Genomic DNA, 19,607 nt, shown 5'->3' with positions numbered 1-19,607 from the left:
ACAGAGAGAGATGAACTCCGTTAGCCATTGTGAGCAAATCAATATCGCCGCAAAATAAGCCCCTAGCCCTCTGTATGCCAAAACATTTATTTCTCTGGAGACATATCTCTGTGCGCTGAGTGCAAGTCATTACAATTTTACAACTCCTAATTTGTTTAGATGCGGCTGGCACAAATGAATTAGAAACACCAATTGAAAACGTTCCTCCATCTGTCTTCTCTCTGGACCGGTTTCCATGTCACTCTACCCATCTGTTTAACTGAGGCTCCAAAACAACAAGGCACAATGGTAACCCCGCTCCTCTCCCCAAACACAGAGACACGCTGCTCTCCTTCTCTCTCCCCCTCTCTCTCTCTCGGTCTCTCTCTCCTCCCACCTCCTTCTCTCTCCCCCTCTCTCTCTCGGTTTCTCTCTCTTCCCCCCTCTCTCTCTCTCTCTCTCTCTCTCTCGGTTTCTCTCTCCCCCCCCCCCCTCTCTCTCTCTCTCTCTCGGTTTCTCTCTCCCCCCCCCTCTCTCCCTCTCTCTCTCTCTCTCTCTCTCTCTCTCTCTCTCTCTCAAGAAGGCAGCCCTCATTAAACCAAACACTTGTTCAGGCTCCCCCTGACATTCCAGTTCAGTAATGCTGGCTAAAATATGTGGATGTTTGAGACACAGTTTTAAACAGTTTCCCTTTTACACTAAACAGCCCCTGGTGCCACAGGGATAATTTACATTAAAAAAAGGTTAGGAAGCTTAGTGGAGAGAGCGGAGGACTGTGTGAAAGAAAGAGAGAGAGGGAGGAGAGATAGCAGGAGAGGGAGAGTGTCTAATAACTGTGGTGGGTGTGTCAGTCAGCTGTAATTAGTCAGGTTAAAGGCAGTATGGGGCCTATGGGGCCGGGCCTCCTGGGACCCACTGGCTGGGACACTGATTCAGTAGACTGTGGGCCAGAGCTACACACACACACACACACACACACACACACACACACACACACACACACACATACCCAACACATACACAATATACACCCAACACATACACAATATATACCCAACACATACACAATATATACCCAACACACACACAATATATACCCAACACACACACAATATATACCCAACACACACAATATATACCCAACACACACACAATATATACCCAACACACACACATACATGCACAAAAACACACGGTCCAACACTGATCGGCAACACAGAAGGACTGCGCTATGCAGTGCTGCTGATGTACATTTATACTGGTAATAGTGGGGGTTTGTAGTCTTACAGTGAGATAGGATAGAGATGATTCAATTCAGTGGTTGCAGGTTCAAATGTGCTTTATAGTTGCTTCCCACCATAGTCATTATATTGGCACAGCTGATGTCATGGGGCTGGTTGAGTGTACATGCATATTCATCATCCATTGACGAATGAACGTAGGTGAGTCATTTATACATGCAGTAGCTGCCTATTTTCTCAGATGGTTTCTAACATTGGTTACTCCAACATACTCACAGTTCAGAAAGGGTTCACACCCCTTGACCTTTTCCACATTTTGCTGTTACAAATTGGAATTCAAATGGATTTGTTGTCATCGATCTACACATAATACTGTGTAATGTCAGTGGAAGACGAAAAGAAGAACAATGATGATAAAATAATGAAAAATAAAACACTAAGATGTCTTGATCAACCCCTTGAGTCAATACATGTTAGAAACACTTTTGGCAGCGATTACAACTGAGTCTTTTTGGGTAAGTCTCTAAGAGCTCTGTCAAGTTGTTTGTTGATCATTGCTAGACAGCAATCTTCAAGTCTTGCCATAGATTATCTAGCAGATTTAAATCTGAACTGTAACTTGGCCACTCAGGAACATTCACAGTCCTCTTGGTAAGTAACTCCAGTGTAGATCTGGCCTTGTGATTTAGATTCTTGTACTGCTGAAAGATCAATTAGTCTCCCAGTGTCTGTTGGAAAGAAGACTGAAACAGGTTTTCCCACAGAATTTTGCCTGAGTTTAGCTGTATTACATTTATTTTTATCCAACGAAACTCCCTTGCCGGTGACAAGCATACCCATAACATGATGCAGCCACCACCATGCTAGAAAATATGAAGAGTGGTACTCAGTGAAGTGTTGTGGTGGAGTTGCCCCAAACGTAATGCTTTGTATTAAGGACAAAAAATGCATTTATTTTCCAACTTGTTGCAAACAGGATGCATGTTTTGGAGTATTTGTTATTCTGTACAGGCTTCTTTCTTTTCACTTTTAGTATTGTGGAGTAACTACAATGTTGTTGATCCATCCTCAGTTTTCTCATATCACAATCACAATATCTGTAAATGTTTGGGGTACAGAGTGGGGTAGTCGTCCCAAAAAAATGTTACCACTATTACTGAACACAGAATGAGTCCGTGCAACTTATTATGTGACTTGTTAAGCACATTTGTACTCCTGAACTTATTTAGGCTTGCCCTAACAACGTGGTTGAATACTTATTGACTCTAGACATTTCAGCTTTTCATTTTCTATTCGGTTGTCCCCCGCCCCCAAAAAAATTCCACTGGCATTATGGGGTATTGTGTGTAATGACACCAAATCGAACAAATTCAGTGACACAAAATCTACATTCAGGCTGTAACGCAACACAATGTGTAAATAGTCAAGCGGTGTGAACACTTTGACGGCGCTGTCACAGTTGAGACGTCGTTTACCATTACAAGAGGAACAGTCGCCATGATTGATGATGCGATGGTCATTTCATCAGACTGTGACAAAGTTCTGTTAAAAGGAAGCATATTTCACAGTGACGTGCAGATAATGACCTAGACAGGCTAGAGTTTAGGTAGAGTTAAGGATGGAAGATAAGACAGTCATTTTTTCTGTTGATTTATTCTCTACCTAGACAAAGTTCCTCAGAGAGTTGGAGTAACTGATGTGGTGATGCTAATGCGGTTGGTTTGGGGGAGAATACAGATGTTCTGGACAAAACCACACGGCAACAGAGACACGACTACACAGGGGGAGGAACAGCATGGGGCTGGGGGCGGTGTGCTTGTGTAATACAGTGTTATGGGATCTGTTAAATTAACAACCACTGGATTTGTACAATGCATTATACATTCTGAGTGCTGCCAGGTGCTAATCTAGCAGACCTGGATTTAAGTAGTATTGTAATTATATGAAATGCTTTAGCTGGGTTGGATTGAGCTTGCCTGGTGCCATGGAACTATTAGAATAGTCGTAAAGGCTGCAGACCCCGCCCATCTGGCACTCCAGGCAGGCTAAAGCAAACGCTTAAAATATTTGAAAGATTTAGAATAGTATTTGAACCCATCGTTCCTTCACACTGAAGTGAGCCTGTGGCTTCACACTACATTGGATGGAGGATATCCACTAGAGTGCATCTCTGGATTGAATGAAAGACACCACTATCCACCGGGGTCAGTCAACCGACTGATTGTCTGAGGAATCAATTGTCATCCTTAAGCTTAAAGGTGTGTGCCTGCCTGCTGCCATGCTAAAACTCTATATGGCTCCAGTACAGTAGCTCTCTGAGTCAGGACCCTCTGGATGGTGTCACTGATCCTGTGGGCAGGATTATGGCTCTGTATTCCTCTGGCTGTTATCTGACCGACCGCATGCAGCACAGTGGACGGTTGAACTCTCTCCCTCTGTCCTCTCTCTCCCTCTCTGTCTCAGATGGAGCCGGCCGGCCGGTCAGGGCATCGCTGGGATGACCAGCTGACCAGCCTGTCACTATGTAGAGAGAATCCCCTCTCTCTTCCTCTTTAACTACTCTCTTTATCTTTTTCTCTTGTCCTCTCTCTCTTTCTCTCTCTCTATCCCTCTTTCTCTCCCCCTCTCCTCTACCCCCGACCACCCTTCTTGCATTGCAGTGTCCCTCTGCCCTGTGTGAGGCTGGGACGGCCAGATGCCCTCCCTGATCCAAGGGTGGCGCAGGGCCAGGCTCCAGCCAGGCCAACACTCTCCTCTCCTCAGAGGGCTCAGAGCTCAGGCAGTTGGGCAGGGCAGCAGTGTACATGTTGGCCTTTAAAACCCAGCCAGGGAAGGCAGGTCTGTGTCATGGAACCGTGAACTGGCGTGAAACAGAGGGCATGCTGGGGCAGGTAGAAGTGGTGAGAGGAGAGGGTGTGTTGTTGTTGGCTTGGCTATCTCTTTTGAAATGTGCTTTGAGTTGAGTCGGTGATGGGAATTCTAGCCTGATATAAACACATGCCCCTGCTCTGCTGCAACAGAGAGTGATAGGTGCTCTGTAATAAAAGCCCTATTACCCTGCCTCATCAGTTGCTGATTCAACATTCAGTTCGGGATTCAACCGTAGCAATAAATACAGTTGTGTTTGTACGATGGGGCCTTCCTTCCTTTCCCCCTCACTCCCTCCCTCCACTCTCCCCCCACGCATGTAGCAATCAGGCAGGTGCTAAATGCCTGGGTGATGCAATGCACAGAGAGAGATTGACATTGCATGTGGAAATTTGCATCTGTGCTTGGCTTGGCAGAAAAGGAAGCGGAGGCAGGAAATCACTCATCCCCCATTCAGGCTGAGGGTAGGCCTGGGCAGCGGAGGAGGAGGCATGAGGGAGGAAGTGGTTGGGGAAGGTTAATCATTAACTTGTGGAGAGAGAGGATAAGAATGAGAGGGATCGATTTTGGAAAGTGACTTTAATAAATGAAGGCTCCAACTCCCCTCCATCCCTCCCCACCCAACAAGGGAATGTGAGCTGTATGCTTGCTGCCTAGAGAGAGAGAGAGAGAGAGAGAGAGAGAGAGAGAGAGAGAGAGAGAGAGAGAGAGAGAGAGAGAGAGAGAGAGAGAGAGAGAGAGAGAGAGAGAGAGAGAGAGAGAGAGAGAGAGAGAGAGAGAGAGGGTGGCAGCAGCAGCTCTTCATCGCACACGTACACACTCAGAAGCGCCTAGTGTGTTGCTAATATATAATCAATGGGAGGGGGGTTCATTGGAATGGGTTGAGAGTGTAAATCTTTCTTGTCCCTTAAAGATTCTCAGGTTTAATTAAACTAATCAGCACATTGACTCAGGCTTAAAAGCCTTTTAAAGCTGCATTATTAGTGGAATATGATCAAATTCTCTCTCTTTGTTATAGAAATGTGTTGCATAGAGAGGAGGGTTAGGAGTATGGCAGTAGAGGGGGAAATGGTTTAGATACGCATAGTGTTAAGGAGCAGCATACACTGCAATATTCATTGAAAGACAAGCCGAGATAGAACATCATCTTGATTTATCAATTCAATAAGACAAGCCGTTTACAGCACCTGCCAGTACAAAGGTCCCTACTCAGCCATTATACCATTGAGCTGAGCATTTTATAGTATTTGCTCAAGCGATGAAGGTGGTTTATAGGTTTCCCATGGCAATGAAAACAACATATCCAATAGTCATGCAATTTGAACTGGCAGCAACTGCCATCTTGTTGCTGTGTCCATTACTGTGTTTGTGTCTAGTGTGAGATGTGGACTGGAAGAAGTAGAAAAACAAGGGTGAGCTACATGATAAACTGCCGTTTTAATTAGCTAGCTCCTCTTTCGCTCGCTCTCCTCATTGAGCTGTGAGGGTTGTTATCTTACAATGGAAGGAGTCGCCCAGCTGGCACACATCCCTTTTCCTGTGAGACCTCTGATCATCATGTCATTGTCCACAGTCATCCTCTCCAGGGGTTCTGCTATCACATAATGAAAGAGCGAGTAGCTGTCCACAGTCATCCTCTCCAGGGGTTCTGCTATCACATAATGAAAGAGCGAGTAGCTGTCTACAGTCATCCTCTCCAGGGGTTCTGCTATCACATAATGAAAGAGCGAGTAGCTGTCCACAGTCATCCCATCTTGGAATCAAGTTCAAGTTTTATTGTCACCTGCACACGTACAGGGAAATGCTTAACTTGCAAGCTCTTCCCAACAGGGCAGTAATCCAATATCAAAATAGTGTAACTAATAAAACATTTTTTTTTTAAATACATGTACAGTACCAGTCAAAAGTTTAGACACATCCACTCATTCAAGAGTTTTTCTTTATTTTTGCTATTTTGTACATTGTAGAGTAAAAGTGAAGACATAAAAACTATGAAATAACACATATGGAATAATGTATCAACCAAAAAAGTGTTAGGAACAAATCAAAATATGATTTAGATTTTAGATTCTTCAAAGTAGCCATCCTTTGCCTTGATGACAGCTTGGCACACTCTTGGCATTATCTCAACCAGCTTCATGAGGTAGTCACCTGGAATGCATTTCAATTAACAGGTGTGCCTTGTTAAAGTTCATTTGTGTAATTTCTTTCCTTCTTAATGTGTTTGAGCCAATCAGTTGTGTTGTGACAAGGTAGTGGTGGTACACAGAAGACAGCCCTATTTGGTAAAATACCAAATCCATATTAACAGCTCAAATAAGCAAAGAGAAATTACAGTCCATCATTACTTTAAGACATGAAGGTCAGTCAATACGTACATTTGTGCATTTCTGCTGCAGAGGATAAATTCATTAGAGTTACCAGCCTCAGATTGCAGCCCAAATAAATGCTTCACAGAGTTCAAGTAACAGACACATCTCAACATCAACTGTTCAGAGGAGACTGCGTGAATCAGGCCTTCATGGTCGAATTGCTGCAATGAAACCACTACTAAAGGACACCAATAAGAAGAAGAGACTTGCTTGGGCCAAGAAACACGAGCAATGGACATTAGACTGGTGGAAATTTGTCTGATGAGTCAAAATTTGAGATTTTTGGTTCCAACCGCTGTGTCTTTGTGAGACGAGTAGGTGAATGGATGATCTCCACATGTCTGGTTCACACCGTGAAGCATGGAGGAGGAGTGATGGTGTGGGGGTGCTTTGCTGGTGACACTGTTGGTGATTCATTTAGAATTCAAGGCACACTTAACCAGCATGGCTACCACAGCATTCTGCGGCAATGCACTATCCCATCTGGTTTGCGCTTAGGGGGGCTATCATATGATTTTCAAGAGGACAATGACTCAACACACCTCCAGGCTGTGTAAGGGCTATCTGACCAAGAAGGAGAGTGATGGAGTTCTGCATCAGATGACCTGGCCTCCACAATTACCCGACCTCAACCCAATTGAGATGGTTTGAGATGAGTTGGACCGCAGAGTGAAGGAAAAGCCGCCAACAAGTACTCAGCATATGTGGGAACTCCTTCAAGACTGTTAGAAAAGCATTCCTCATAAAGCTGGTTGAGAGAATGCCAAGAGTGTGCAAAGCTGTCATCAAGGCAAAGGGTGGCTACTTTAAATAATCTAAAAATCTAAAACATATTTAAATTTGTTTAACACTGTTTTGGTTACTACATGATTCCATATGTGTTATTTCATAGTTTTGATGTCTTCACTATTATTATACAATGTAGAAAAACATTGAAATAAAGAAGAATCCTTGAATGAGTATGTGTGTCCAAACTGTGAAATGTTGTGTCCAGTTTTATTACTTAATAATTGATAATATGATTATTGACTTTTTACAAGCATCGACCCCATGCAGCTTTTAATTGCATTCATCACAATGAGTAGGAATCCTTCAGCAGTCAGAGATGTCAGATCAGAGCAATGTTCCCATAGCCCATGTTTCATAAAGGACTGTTCATGAGTGACTTAAGAGGGCTATGCTCAGGCGGGTCCCTTGTGCCCCACAAACAAATGGGAGCCGAGCTCCCCTCTACCATCCAGCTGGTGCCTTCTTCTTTTTCCTTCATTATTCTGGGGTGAGTCACTGGAAGAGAGACACATGACAGAGAGAGAGACAGAAAGGGAAAGGAAGGGTCTTGAAAGACAGCAGACAGTGACAGTGTGGGAGGAGAGAGAGAGAGAGAGAGGAGGGAGAAATGGGTGGTTGACAAGGCATCTCATCTCTGTAGTGTTCTGCTCTGTGGATAGTCTTTGTGCTGCTATCTGCCTTGTCTAGTCAGCCAAGTGGTATGTAGAATTCATGCACCGTTACCTCTGCTGCTGCTGCAAAAACAAAGAAACGGATGACACAAGATTCACGTTAACATAAAAAACAAACACGTACACACAGACTCACTGTTGTACACATGCACATACACAAGCGTTCATGCATACATGCAGATAAACTCTTCTATTGTCTCTCTTCTTTTTGTCAGAAACAACACACACACACACACACACACACAAACAGACACACACACACTCTAATGTGTATGCAGATACAGTACATTTTAAACTTCACAAAATTATTTTCTCGGAGTAGGGGTCTGTTTGTGTAGTAGCTCTGTACTTGGTCAGTGGGCCTATGTCTTTCTATGTACTGCAAAGGTCAAGAAGCTTGGCTGTTGGCTTGGTTGTTGATGTTTAAAAATAATGTTTTGGAAACAAATCATGCATGCTCTTGTAAACATTTCCACAGGCCATGAGTCACTCCTCCTCCTCTGCCATTCCCTCCTTCTTCTCCTCGACTCCTTTCTCCATCCTCATCCTCATCCACTTTCTCTTTCTCTCTCTCGATACTGCCGGTGGTCTGTTGCTGCTAGATAATCTGTGAGCAGTGAGATAAGGAGAGAGAAAGAGAGCACACACTTGAAGCAGGGGGAGGTGAAGAAAGTAAAGGAGAAAACAACAGGCAGAGAAAGCGAAGAAAAGGAGAGAGAAAGAAAGGAAACGGAGCAGAGGACCGACCGGCGTCGGTGTGTCCTCCAGGTGGCGTGGGTGTGTCCTCCAGGTGGCGTGGGTGTTAGTGAGACATCGGTCAGACGCCCGGGCAGAGTGGCAGCCACAGGGTCCCTGGGGGGACTGGTCGGGGAGGACAAGGAGAGCGTGGCAGGAGGAGGACACACAGGAAAAGTGTATGGATAGAGCGATAGAGAGTGAGCGCTGAGCTAGTGAAATATCAGAAGCCCTCCCCTGAGAGTGGCCCTGTTCAGATAGCTGATAGCTGAGAGAGAGGCTGTGGGTTACAGCTGCACTGCCGCCCTTCAGTGACAGAATAAACAAAAACAAACCTACACAGGAAGAACAAGCTGCTGAGAAACAGGGAACAAAGTGGCGTGGAGGTGAACACAGGAAGTGAGCCAACGCAGCAGTACTCCAGGGCTTCAGGATCAAAGCTGGACGACTTTAACTGAACGTGGACTCTGAGGACTGGGACCAGGAATAAAACTATAGGATTAGGGTCTGTTATCAAGGGCTTTCTGACTGGCAGGATTTTGTGCTGGTGTGTGCAGGAGAACTCTCTTTGTCTGGGACGTGAGCTGTGCTACTGAACCGTGGAACAAGGCGGCGCGGGGGGGGGGGGGGGGGGGGGGGGGCGTAGGAGGGAGAGTGACTGACAGACCGATTGAGAGGTTGAAGTGTTGGCAGTGGCAGACAAAGTTTGATAGACAGAGTTTTTTCTGGCGGGAGGGAGGGAGGGAGGGAGGGAGGGAGGGAGGGAGGGATGGTGGTTTCTTCTGTCAGTCCTCTCGGTCGTGCCCAGAGCTTCCAGAGATGAGTCAGAGGAAGCTGACACGACAGATGAATCTGTGGGAGACCCCCGAGGGGTTTACCACGCCCAGCCTGACCCCCACCTCTCCCTACGTCACCTCTGCTAACTCACCTGTGTCCCCTGATCACGACCACACTCGGGGACACAGGAATTCTTTTTTCCGCCGTATGAAGCTCAACCGCAGTATAGAGCGCAGACTGTCGTCTCAGTCTCACCTTCCTCTCAGGTATTCATGGTGTTCAAGTAGCCATGCACAGCTAATAGGCCGTGTGTGTGTGTGTGTGTGTGTGTGTGTGAGTGTGTGCGTGTGCGTGTGCGTGTGTGTGTGTGTGTGTGTGTGTGTGTGTGTGTGTGAGTGTGTGTGTGTGTGTGTGTATGTGTGTGTGTGTGTGTGCGTGTGCGTGTGTGTGGCTTCACAATATCTCCCTCCATGATGTGCTTTTCATTTTTGATGAAGCTGTTGAAGCATTCATGGTTAAAAAAAGAGAACCCGCCCTCTAAACCCAAGAAGTATGTTTCTGTGTACAGTTTGGCTAAACTCTCACTAAGCTTCTGTTTGACTGGATCTCTTTGAGATTATTCCTAATCTTGTGTTTGGGGTCATGTGGTTGTCTGTATCGCTAGATTGCTATGGTGCTCTTGTGTATATATGTAGATCAGCTGTCCTGGGCTGAACTCTTGTATATACATGTCTGTCTCTCCTTCAAAAAGTAATTTATTTAATTTAATGGTGGATCAGCTTTCATATCGCAGATAAATTGTAGCTTCCATCAAAGTATTTGTCTGCATCATTTCCAATCCCCCATATATATTGTTTTAAATATCTCAATATCAATTCATTTCTGGGTAACAATAAGTACCTTAGTGAGATTGTTTTAAATTAAAATGGTCAAAAACATACAAAAATAGCTACAGTGCCTTGCGAAAGTATTCGGCCCCCTTGAACTTTGCGACCTTTTGCCACATTTCAGGCTTCAAACATAAAGATATAAAACTGTATTTTTTTGTGAAGAATCAACAACAAGTGGGACACAATCATGAAGTGGAACGACATTTATTGGATATTTCAAACTTTTTTAACAAATCAAAAACTGACAAATTGGGCGTGCAAAATTATTCAGCCCCCTTAAGTTAATACTTTGTAGCGCCACCTTTTGCTGCGATTACAGCTGTAAGTCGCTTGGGGTATGTCTCTATCAGTTTTGCACATCGAGAGACTGAAATTTTTTCCCATTCCTCCTTGCAAAACAGCTCGAGCTCAGTGAGGTTGGATGGAGAGCATTTGTGAACAGCAGTTTTCAGTTCTTTCCACAGATTCTCGATTGGATTCAGGTCTGGACTTTGACTTGGCCATTCTAACACCTGGATATGTTCATTTTTGAACCATTCCATTGTAGATTTTGCTTTATGTTTTGGATCATTGTCTTGTTGGAAGACAAATCTCCGTCCCAGTCTCAGGTCTTTTGCAGACTCCATCAGGTTTTCTTCCAGAATGGTTCTGTATTTGGCTCCATCCATCTTCCCATCAATTTGAACCATCTTCCCTGTCCCTGCTGAAGAAAAGCAGGCCCAAACCACGATGCTGCCACCACCATGTTTGACAGTGGGGATGGTGTGTTCAGCTGTGTTGCTTTTACGCCAAACATAACGTTTTGCATTGTTGCCAAAAAGTTCAATTTTGGTTTCATCTGACCAGAGCACCTTCTTCCACATGTTTGGTGTGTCTCCCAGGTGGCTAAACTTTAAACAACATTTTTTATGGATATCTTTAAGAAATGGCTTTCTTCTTGCCACTCTTCCATAAAGGCCAGATTTGTGCAATATACGACTGATTGTTGTCCTATGGACAGAGTCTCCCACCTCAGCTGTAGATCTCTGCAGTTCATCCAGAGTGATCATGGGCCTCTTGGCTGCATCTCTGATCAGTCTTCTCCTTGTATGAGCTGAAAGTTTAGAGGGACGGCCAGGTCTTGGTAGATTTGCAGTGGTCTGATACTCCTTCCATTTCAATATTATCGCTTGCACAGTGCTCCTTGGGATGTTTAAAGCTTGGGAAATCTTTTTGTATCCAAATCCGGCATTAAACTTCTTCACAACAGTATCTCGGACATGCCTGGTGTGTTCCTTGTTCTTCATGATGCTCTCTGCGCTTTTAACGGACCTCTGAGACTATCACAGTGCAGGTGCATTTATACGGAGACTTGATTACACACAGGTGGATTGTATTTATCATCATTAGTCATTTAGGTCAACATTGGATCATTCAGAGATCGTCACTGAACTTCTGGAGAGAGTTTGCTGCACTGAAAGTAAAGGGTCTGAATAATTTTGCATGCCCAATTTTTCAGTTTTTGATTTGTTAAAAAAGTTTGAAATATCCAATAAATGTCGTTCCACTTCATGATTGTGTCCCACTTGTTGTTGATTCTTCACAAAAAAATACAGTTTTATATCTTTATGTTTGAAGCCTGAAATGTGGCAAAAGGTTGCAAAGTTTAAGGGGGCCGAATACTTTCGCAAGGCACTGTACTTAGCAAAGAGCAATTTCTCAGGCAAGAATTTTGCTAGGACTGTCTGTCTGTGGTCTGAGTGGGAAGGGGAATACCAGGTGTTATTGGCAGAGAGGTTTGGAACTCTCTTTCTTATTGGTCTGTTACCTAAGTTACCGTCTGGTGATGTCACCAGGCAGGCCAAAACTTCTTCCCACCTATGGTTGCAAAATTCCGGGAACATTCAATAAATTTACTGGTTTTCCCAAAATCGCTGTTGGAGGTTTCACGGAATCAGGAGAGCAGGAAATCCAGACTCCTCATACAGGCAATTTCAGGCTGTCTTTTTAAACAGCTTTTACACTAAAAGGGTATTACCATAGTTTTTACAAATTCACAGATTTATTCCAACCTCTTAGTGTGTAAATATATATAAAACACAGGGAAATGCCTTTAATGAAGCATTGATCCAGACAACTTTCTTGTCTCTCTCACTTTGTCTTTCAGTTTTGACTCAGAGAATGGTCCTTCGCCCGGCCGCAGCCCCATGGATTCGCAGGCGAGTCCTGTGCTGGGGCTGCACCCCTCCTTTACCACAGAGGGGTGCAGGAGTCGCGGGGAGCGCAGGGAGTCCTTCCTGTACCGATCAGACTCTGACTATGACATGTCCCCCAAGACCATGTCACGTAACTCCTCCATCAACAGTGAGGGGTGAGTATCAAACCTGGGCGGGGGTTTCAACTTATAAGACTATTCCATTGGTTCCATTGCGCCAGGCAAACTCAATCAAGTCCAGCTAAAGTATTGTGCTATTTGAACCCTGGTTTGGTGAGTATGTACCCCCTTACAATCTCCACTTCCTGTGTTCATCACATGCCATCAAAACCACCTTGGCTAATCCACATGGTTAAAACCCCTCGGAGTGAAAGTAGCCTCACTGACATTCCAGATTTCTGCAACACTATACATTACTCACTATACAATCACAGTCAACCGACTTGGCATTTATGATTATTATGATTATGGCAGTATTATGCTAATGTTCATACTAAAACATTTTTCGCTTCACAGCGGTGTAATTTGTCTTGACCTGCTTCCATTTCAGAAAGATGCTTTTTTGGTCAGAACCAAAAAATATTTGGTTTAGATGCAGATAGGGCTATGGATACCATTGGTTCACATATATATCCGGTGTCTGTTAATGTGAACTGTCATAGAGGTTACACTTCAGCGATAACACTCCATCTATCCTGCTGACTTTACTGTCATCTCCTTCCTTTGTTCATGTTCTATCTCTCTTTCTACAGGCATGCAGAAGATCTCATAGTCACCCCTTTTGCTCAGGTAAGCACCAGCTCTGCAGTTTGTTGATGAAGTAGCGTGCCTACCTAAAGATAGAACAATGCAGTAAAGAACCAGAAAGGTGCTAAAATGAGTATGGATTGAATTTGTCTCGCTCCGCTCTCTGCCCCTCTCCCTGCCGCCCTCACCACCCACCGTCCGTCCATCCCCCAGGTGTTGGCCAGTCTACGAACTGTAAGAAGCAACTTCACCATCCTCGCCAATGTCACGACACCCACTAACAAGTCAGTAGCATCTCGTCAGCCACGTCACCCTTTCAACCCCTCTTAATGTGGCCACATCTCTCTTCTCTGTCGCAGCATGAAAGACATCTTCACTGTGTCTATATTGTGACTGTGCAGTCCTTATTCTCACTGGAACTGTGCAGTCCTTATTCTCACTGGAATATGAAGAGTTTATTTCCAAAACACTATATCAACCAATTTTTCACATTTGTTTTTTTTCATTCATTATGGGTACCTTCATGTGTGTTAAATATTACTGTTCTCAATATGTTTTCTTAACAGATTTTAGATGTGTATAAAAATGTGTTTTTTTTTTTGCAAAACGCTATATATCCATTGTTTAGCTGTAAAGGAATGTTTGTGTCCTGTATATTTGACTCTGGTATGTGGTTGTCTCACCTAGCTACTGTATCTTAAGATGAACGCCTTACTATATAAGTCGCTCTGGATAAGAGCACCTGCCAAATGACTCAAATGTGTTTTGTTTTTTATACAGATATCACATTACTGTATTGAGTTATTAGAATTGTTATTTTTTTTATTATATTGATGTCAGAAATGTATCATAAGTACATTTATTTATTTATTTACATTTGACTGTGTAAAACCGAACAGTACTCCTTATTTCTCTGAGAATGAGGGGGATATATAGCATTTTGCAAAGAAAATACATTATTATTTATCTCTGAAATGAAACGATCAAGTGATAGATTTAAACATTGAACAGCCAAATGCCATGATTAGATAGTGAAAAAACACCAATGTGTTTCATAATTTCGTTAAACAATAACAGTTAATTTACCAACATTTCTGAAAATGGATATTTAGTGTTTTTGAATGAAACTCTTCACATGTAGTTTCTGTAAATATCACATTTCTTCCTTCTATTTTGTCAGAACTGTGTCATATCAGTAAGCTATAATGTGGCAATACTCTCATCACGTTGTGTCTTTATCGTATTCTGCTGAGATCATCATGTCCCCAGTGGAAGTCCCTGACTGACTGACTGACTGACTACCTGAAAGACTACCTGACTGACTGACTGACTGACAGACATACTGACTGCCTGACTACCTGACTGACTGGGTATTCACAAGGATAGAAGTGGTCAATAATGCTAAATATATCCTCCTTTGTAATGCAAGAAACAGCCAGAGCATGAGTTGCCAGACTTTTTAGCAGTACGTCAATATGAGCAGTAACAATGCACCGTGGAATTATCTAGAGCCATAATTAGTGAGCATGATGCTCTCAGCTCCAAACAGAATCCTCCCTCACGAGACTGCAAGTTGAACCTCCATGTAGAGAAAGAGACAGCTGAGAGCTGAGAGAGCCTCGCTTAAATGAGGCATTGTTTTTAATATTGTTGGCCACAACAATATTTCAAAAGACTGCGATGCAGATCTATGCAAATAGTTTATGATTCCTCACAAATTTTATTGTCTATAATACAGATGAGGTTAAATATTTGTTCTTATCTATTTCCAGTGATATGTCGTTACGTTACACAATTTATGCCCAATACAACTGTAATGTTCTTAGAGTCCACTAGAGAGCACTCTTTATCATTTCCTCTGATGATGTAATGATCTATTTGTCCATAGGAGGTCACCAGTGACAAGCCAACCCACTGTTCCCCAGGCAACACTCTCTGGTAGGTGTGCTAAAATGAACTTTAGTCGCTACTGATTGGGAACACTCTCCCACACAACTCACAGTGTTTTGGTAGTGTGCACTCAAGCTTTCAAAAACTCATAAAAATGCACAGATATTAATAGGAGAATTTGCAGCACCATGGCCTGTGGCTTTCTCAATAATGGATACTGATAGGCTGCATTTAATTCTGCAGATGATTTGAATAAATAAGTGTCAATCTGGAGTCTCAACTGAACAATTCTAAGAAATTACAAATGTAGCAATTTGGCTGATACAGTTCAAGAGAACAGATGTAGAGAATATGACTGTTACACAGACCATTATATTATGATACACTATACTATCTCAATGCTGAGATCATACCGGTTATAATAATACACACAGCACATTAATGCCACCCTCTTCTCTCCTGTGTATGTGTGTAGATGAGACGTACCAGCAGATGGCAAGGGAGACTCTGGCTGAGTTAGACTGGTGTCTGGACCAGCTGGAGACCATCCAGACCCACCGCAGCGTCGGTGACATGGCTTCCAACAAGGTACTACCACTTCTACCACCTCCATTACCCTACACCATCACTACCACTACCACTACCTGTACCCTACACAACCGCTACCCTTACCCTACACAATCACTACCACCACCACTACCAATATCCTACACTACCACCACCACTACCACTATCCTACACTACCACTACATCCACCACATACTACCCTACACCACCACAACCACGACCACTACCACTACATCTAGCCTGCACCACCACTGCCACTACCCTACACCACCACGACCACTGCCCGACACTAACACCACCACGACCACTACCCTACACCACCACTACCACCAACCTACACCAACACTACCACTACCCTACACCACCACCATGTCTACCCACACCACCACTATCAATACCCTACACCACCTCTACCACTACCACTACAACTACCCTACACTACCACCATCACGACCACTACCCTACACTACCCTACACCACCACTACAACTACCCTACACTACCCTACACCACCACTACACCACCCCTACCACTACCACTACCCTACACCACCACTACACCACCACTACCACTACCCTACACCACCCTACACCACCACTACCACCACCACTACCACTACCCTACACCACCACTATGACAACTCTGCACTACCACTACCCTACACCACCACTACCCTACACCACCACTACCACTACCCTACATCACCACAACCACCACTACCCTACACTAGCAATACCACTACCCGTAACAACCACCACCACTACCCTACACCACCACTACCCTACACCACCACCACCACTACCCTACACCAGCACTACCACTACCCTACACTACCACTAACCACTGCCCTAAACCACCACTACCACTACCCTACACCACCACTACCCCTACCCTACACTACCACCACAACTACCACTACCCTACACCACCTCTACCACTACCACTACAACTACCATACACTACCACCACCACTACCCTACACCACCACTACCACTACCCTACACTACCACCACAACTACCACTACCCTACCACGACCACCCCCATTACCACTGAAATATACTACCACCACCATTAACACTACCCTACACCACCACTATGTCTACCCACACTGCCACGACCACTACCCTACACCACCACTACCACCACCACTACCACTACCCTACACTACCACTACCCTAAACCACCACGACCACGACCACTACCCTACACCACCACTACCACTACCCTACACTACCACCACCACGATCACTACCCTACACCACCACTACCACTACCACTAACCTACACCAATACTACAACTACCCTACACCACCACTATGTCTACCCACACCACTACTATCACTACCCTACACCACCTCTACCACTACCACTACAACTACCCTATACTACCACCACCACCACCACCACGACCACTATCCTACACCACCACCACCCTACACCACCACTACAACTACCCTACACTACCCTACACCACCACTACAACTACCCTACACTACCCTACACCACCACTACACCACCCCTACCACTACCACTACCCTACACCACCACTACACCACCACTACCACTACCCTACACTACCCTACACCACCCCTACCACTACCACTACCCTACAACACCACTACACCACCACTACCACTACCCTACACCACCCTACACCACCACTACCACCACCACTACCACTACCCTACACCACCACTATGACAACTCTGCACTACCACTACCCTACACCACCACTACCCTACACCACCACTACCACTACCCTACATCACCACAACCACCACTACCCTACACTAGCAATACCACTACCCGTAACAACCACCACCACTACCCTACACCACCACTACCCTACACCACCACCACCACTACCCTACACCAGCACTACCACTACCCTACACTACCACTAACCACTGCCCTAAACCACCACTACCACTACCCTACACCACCACTACCCCTACCCTACACTACCACCACAACTACCACTACCCTACACCACCTCTACCACTACCACTACAACTACCATACACTACCACCACCACTACCCTACACCACAACTACCACTACCCTACCACGACCACCCCCATTACCACTGAAATATACTACCACCACCATTAACACTACCCTACACCACCACTATGTCTACCCACACTGCCACGACCACTACCCTACACCACCACTACCACCACCACTACCACTACCCTACACTACCACTACCCTAAACCACCACGACCACGACCACTACCCTACACCACCACTACCACTACCCTACACTACCACCACCACGATCACTACCCTACACCACCACTACCACTACCACTAACCTACACCAATACTACAACTACCCTACACCACCACTATGTCTACCCACACCACTACTATCACTACCCAACACCACCTCTACCACTACCACTACAACTACCCTACACTACCACCACCACCACCACCACGACCACTACCCTACACCACCACCACCCTACACCACCACTACAACTACCCTACACTACCCTACACCACCACTACACCACCCCTACCACTACCACTACCCTACACCACCACTACACCACCACTACACCACCACTACCCTACACTACCCTACACCACCCCTACCACTACCACTACCCTACAACACCACTACACCACCACTACCACTACCCTACACCACCCTACACCACCACTACCACCACCACTACCACTACCCTACACCACCACTATGACAACTCTGCACTACCACTACCCTACACCACCACTACCCTACACCACCACTACCCTACACCACCACTACCACTACCCTACATCACCACAACCACCACTACCCTACACTAGCAATACCACTACCCGTAACAACCACCACCACTACCCTACACCACCACTACCCTACACCACCACCACCACTACCCTACACCAGCACTACCACTACCCTACACTACCACTAACCACTGCCCTAAACCACCACTACCACTACCCTACACCACCACTACCCCTACCCTACACTACCACCACAACTACCACTACCCTACACCACCTCTACCACTACCACTACAACTACCATACACTACCACCACCACTACCCTACACCACCACTACCACTACCCTACACTACCACCACAACTACCACTACCCTACCACGACCACCCCCATTACCACTGAAATATACTACCACCACCATTAACACTACCCTACACCACCACTATGTCTACCCACACTGCCACGACCACTACCCTACACCACCACTACCACCACCACTACCACTACCCTACACTACCACTACCCTAAACCACCACGACCACGACCACTACCCTACACCACCACTACCACTACCCTACACTACCACCACCACGATCACTACCCTACACCACCACTACCACTACCACTAACCTACACCAATACTACAACTACCCTACACCACCACTATGTCTACCCACACCACTACTATCACTACCCTACACCACCTCTACCACTACCACTACAACTACCCTACACTACCACCACCACCACCACCACGACCACTACCCTACACCACCACTACCCTACACCACCGCAACCATTACTCTACACATCCACTACCATCACTGCAACCACTACCATACACTACCCTATACTAGCACTACCCTACACCACCACTACTACCAACACTACGACTACCCTACACTACAACTAACACTACCCTACACCACCACCACCACTACCCTACATCACCACAACCCTACACTACCAATACCACTACCCGTAACTATCACCACCACTACCCTACACTACCACCACCACGACCACTACCCTACACTACCCTACACCCCCACTACCCTAAACCACCACTACCACTACCCTACATCAGCACAACCCTACACTACCAATACCACTACCCGTAACTATCACCACCACTACCCTACACT

The 19,607-nt window shown here is 45.3% G+C and overlaps 1 protein-coding gene across 2 annotated transcripts in view; it reads left to right on the top strand.

The window, feature by feature from the left end:
• LOC110538427 (3',5'-cyclic-AMP phosphodiesterase 4C) overlaps window positions 1-19,607 on the top strand; it is a 68,067-nt gene that overhangs the window by 24,570 nt on the left and 23,890 nt on the right. Inside the window, exons 1-6 of one of the 2 annotated variants that reach the window (XM_090193429.1) lie at window positions 9,428-9,698; window positions 12,469-12,672; window positions 13,269-13,305; window positions 13,477-13,547; window positions 15,152-15,201; window positions 15,629-15,741. In XM_090193429.1, coding sequence (XP_090049555.1) covers window positions 9,475-9,698; window positions 12,469-12,672; window positions 13,269-13,305; window positions 13,477-13,547; window positions 15,152-15,201; window positions 15,629-15,741 — 699 coding nt within the window. In that variant the 5' untranslated portion in view covers window positions 9,428-9,474. Of the gene's footprint in view, window positions 1-9,427; window positions 9,699-12,468; window positions 12,673-13,268; window positions 13,306-13,476; window positions 13,548-15,151; window positions 15,202-15,628; window positions 15,742-19,607 lie in introns of those variants that run through there. The other variant, XM_036938384.2, reaches the window with a different exon arrangement.

Source organism: Oncorhynchus mykiss, chromosome 12 (assembly GCF_057628025.1).
Source record: "Oncorhynchus mykiss isolate SJ-2025 chromosome 12, ASM5762802v1, whole genome shotgun sequence".
Taxonomy (NCBI): Eukaryota; Metazoa; Chordata; class Actinopteri; order Salmoniformes; family Salmonidae; genus Oncorhynchus; species Oncorhynchus mykiss.
This window is presented reverse-complemented; position numbering and strand designations above follow the sequence as displayed.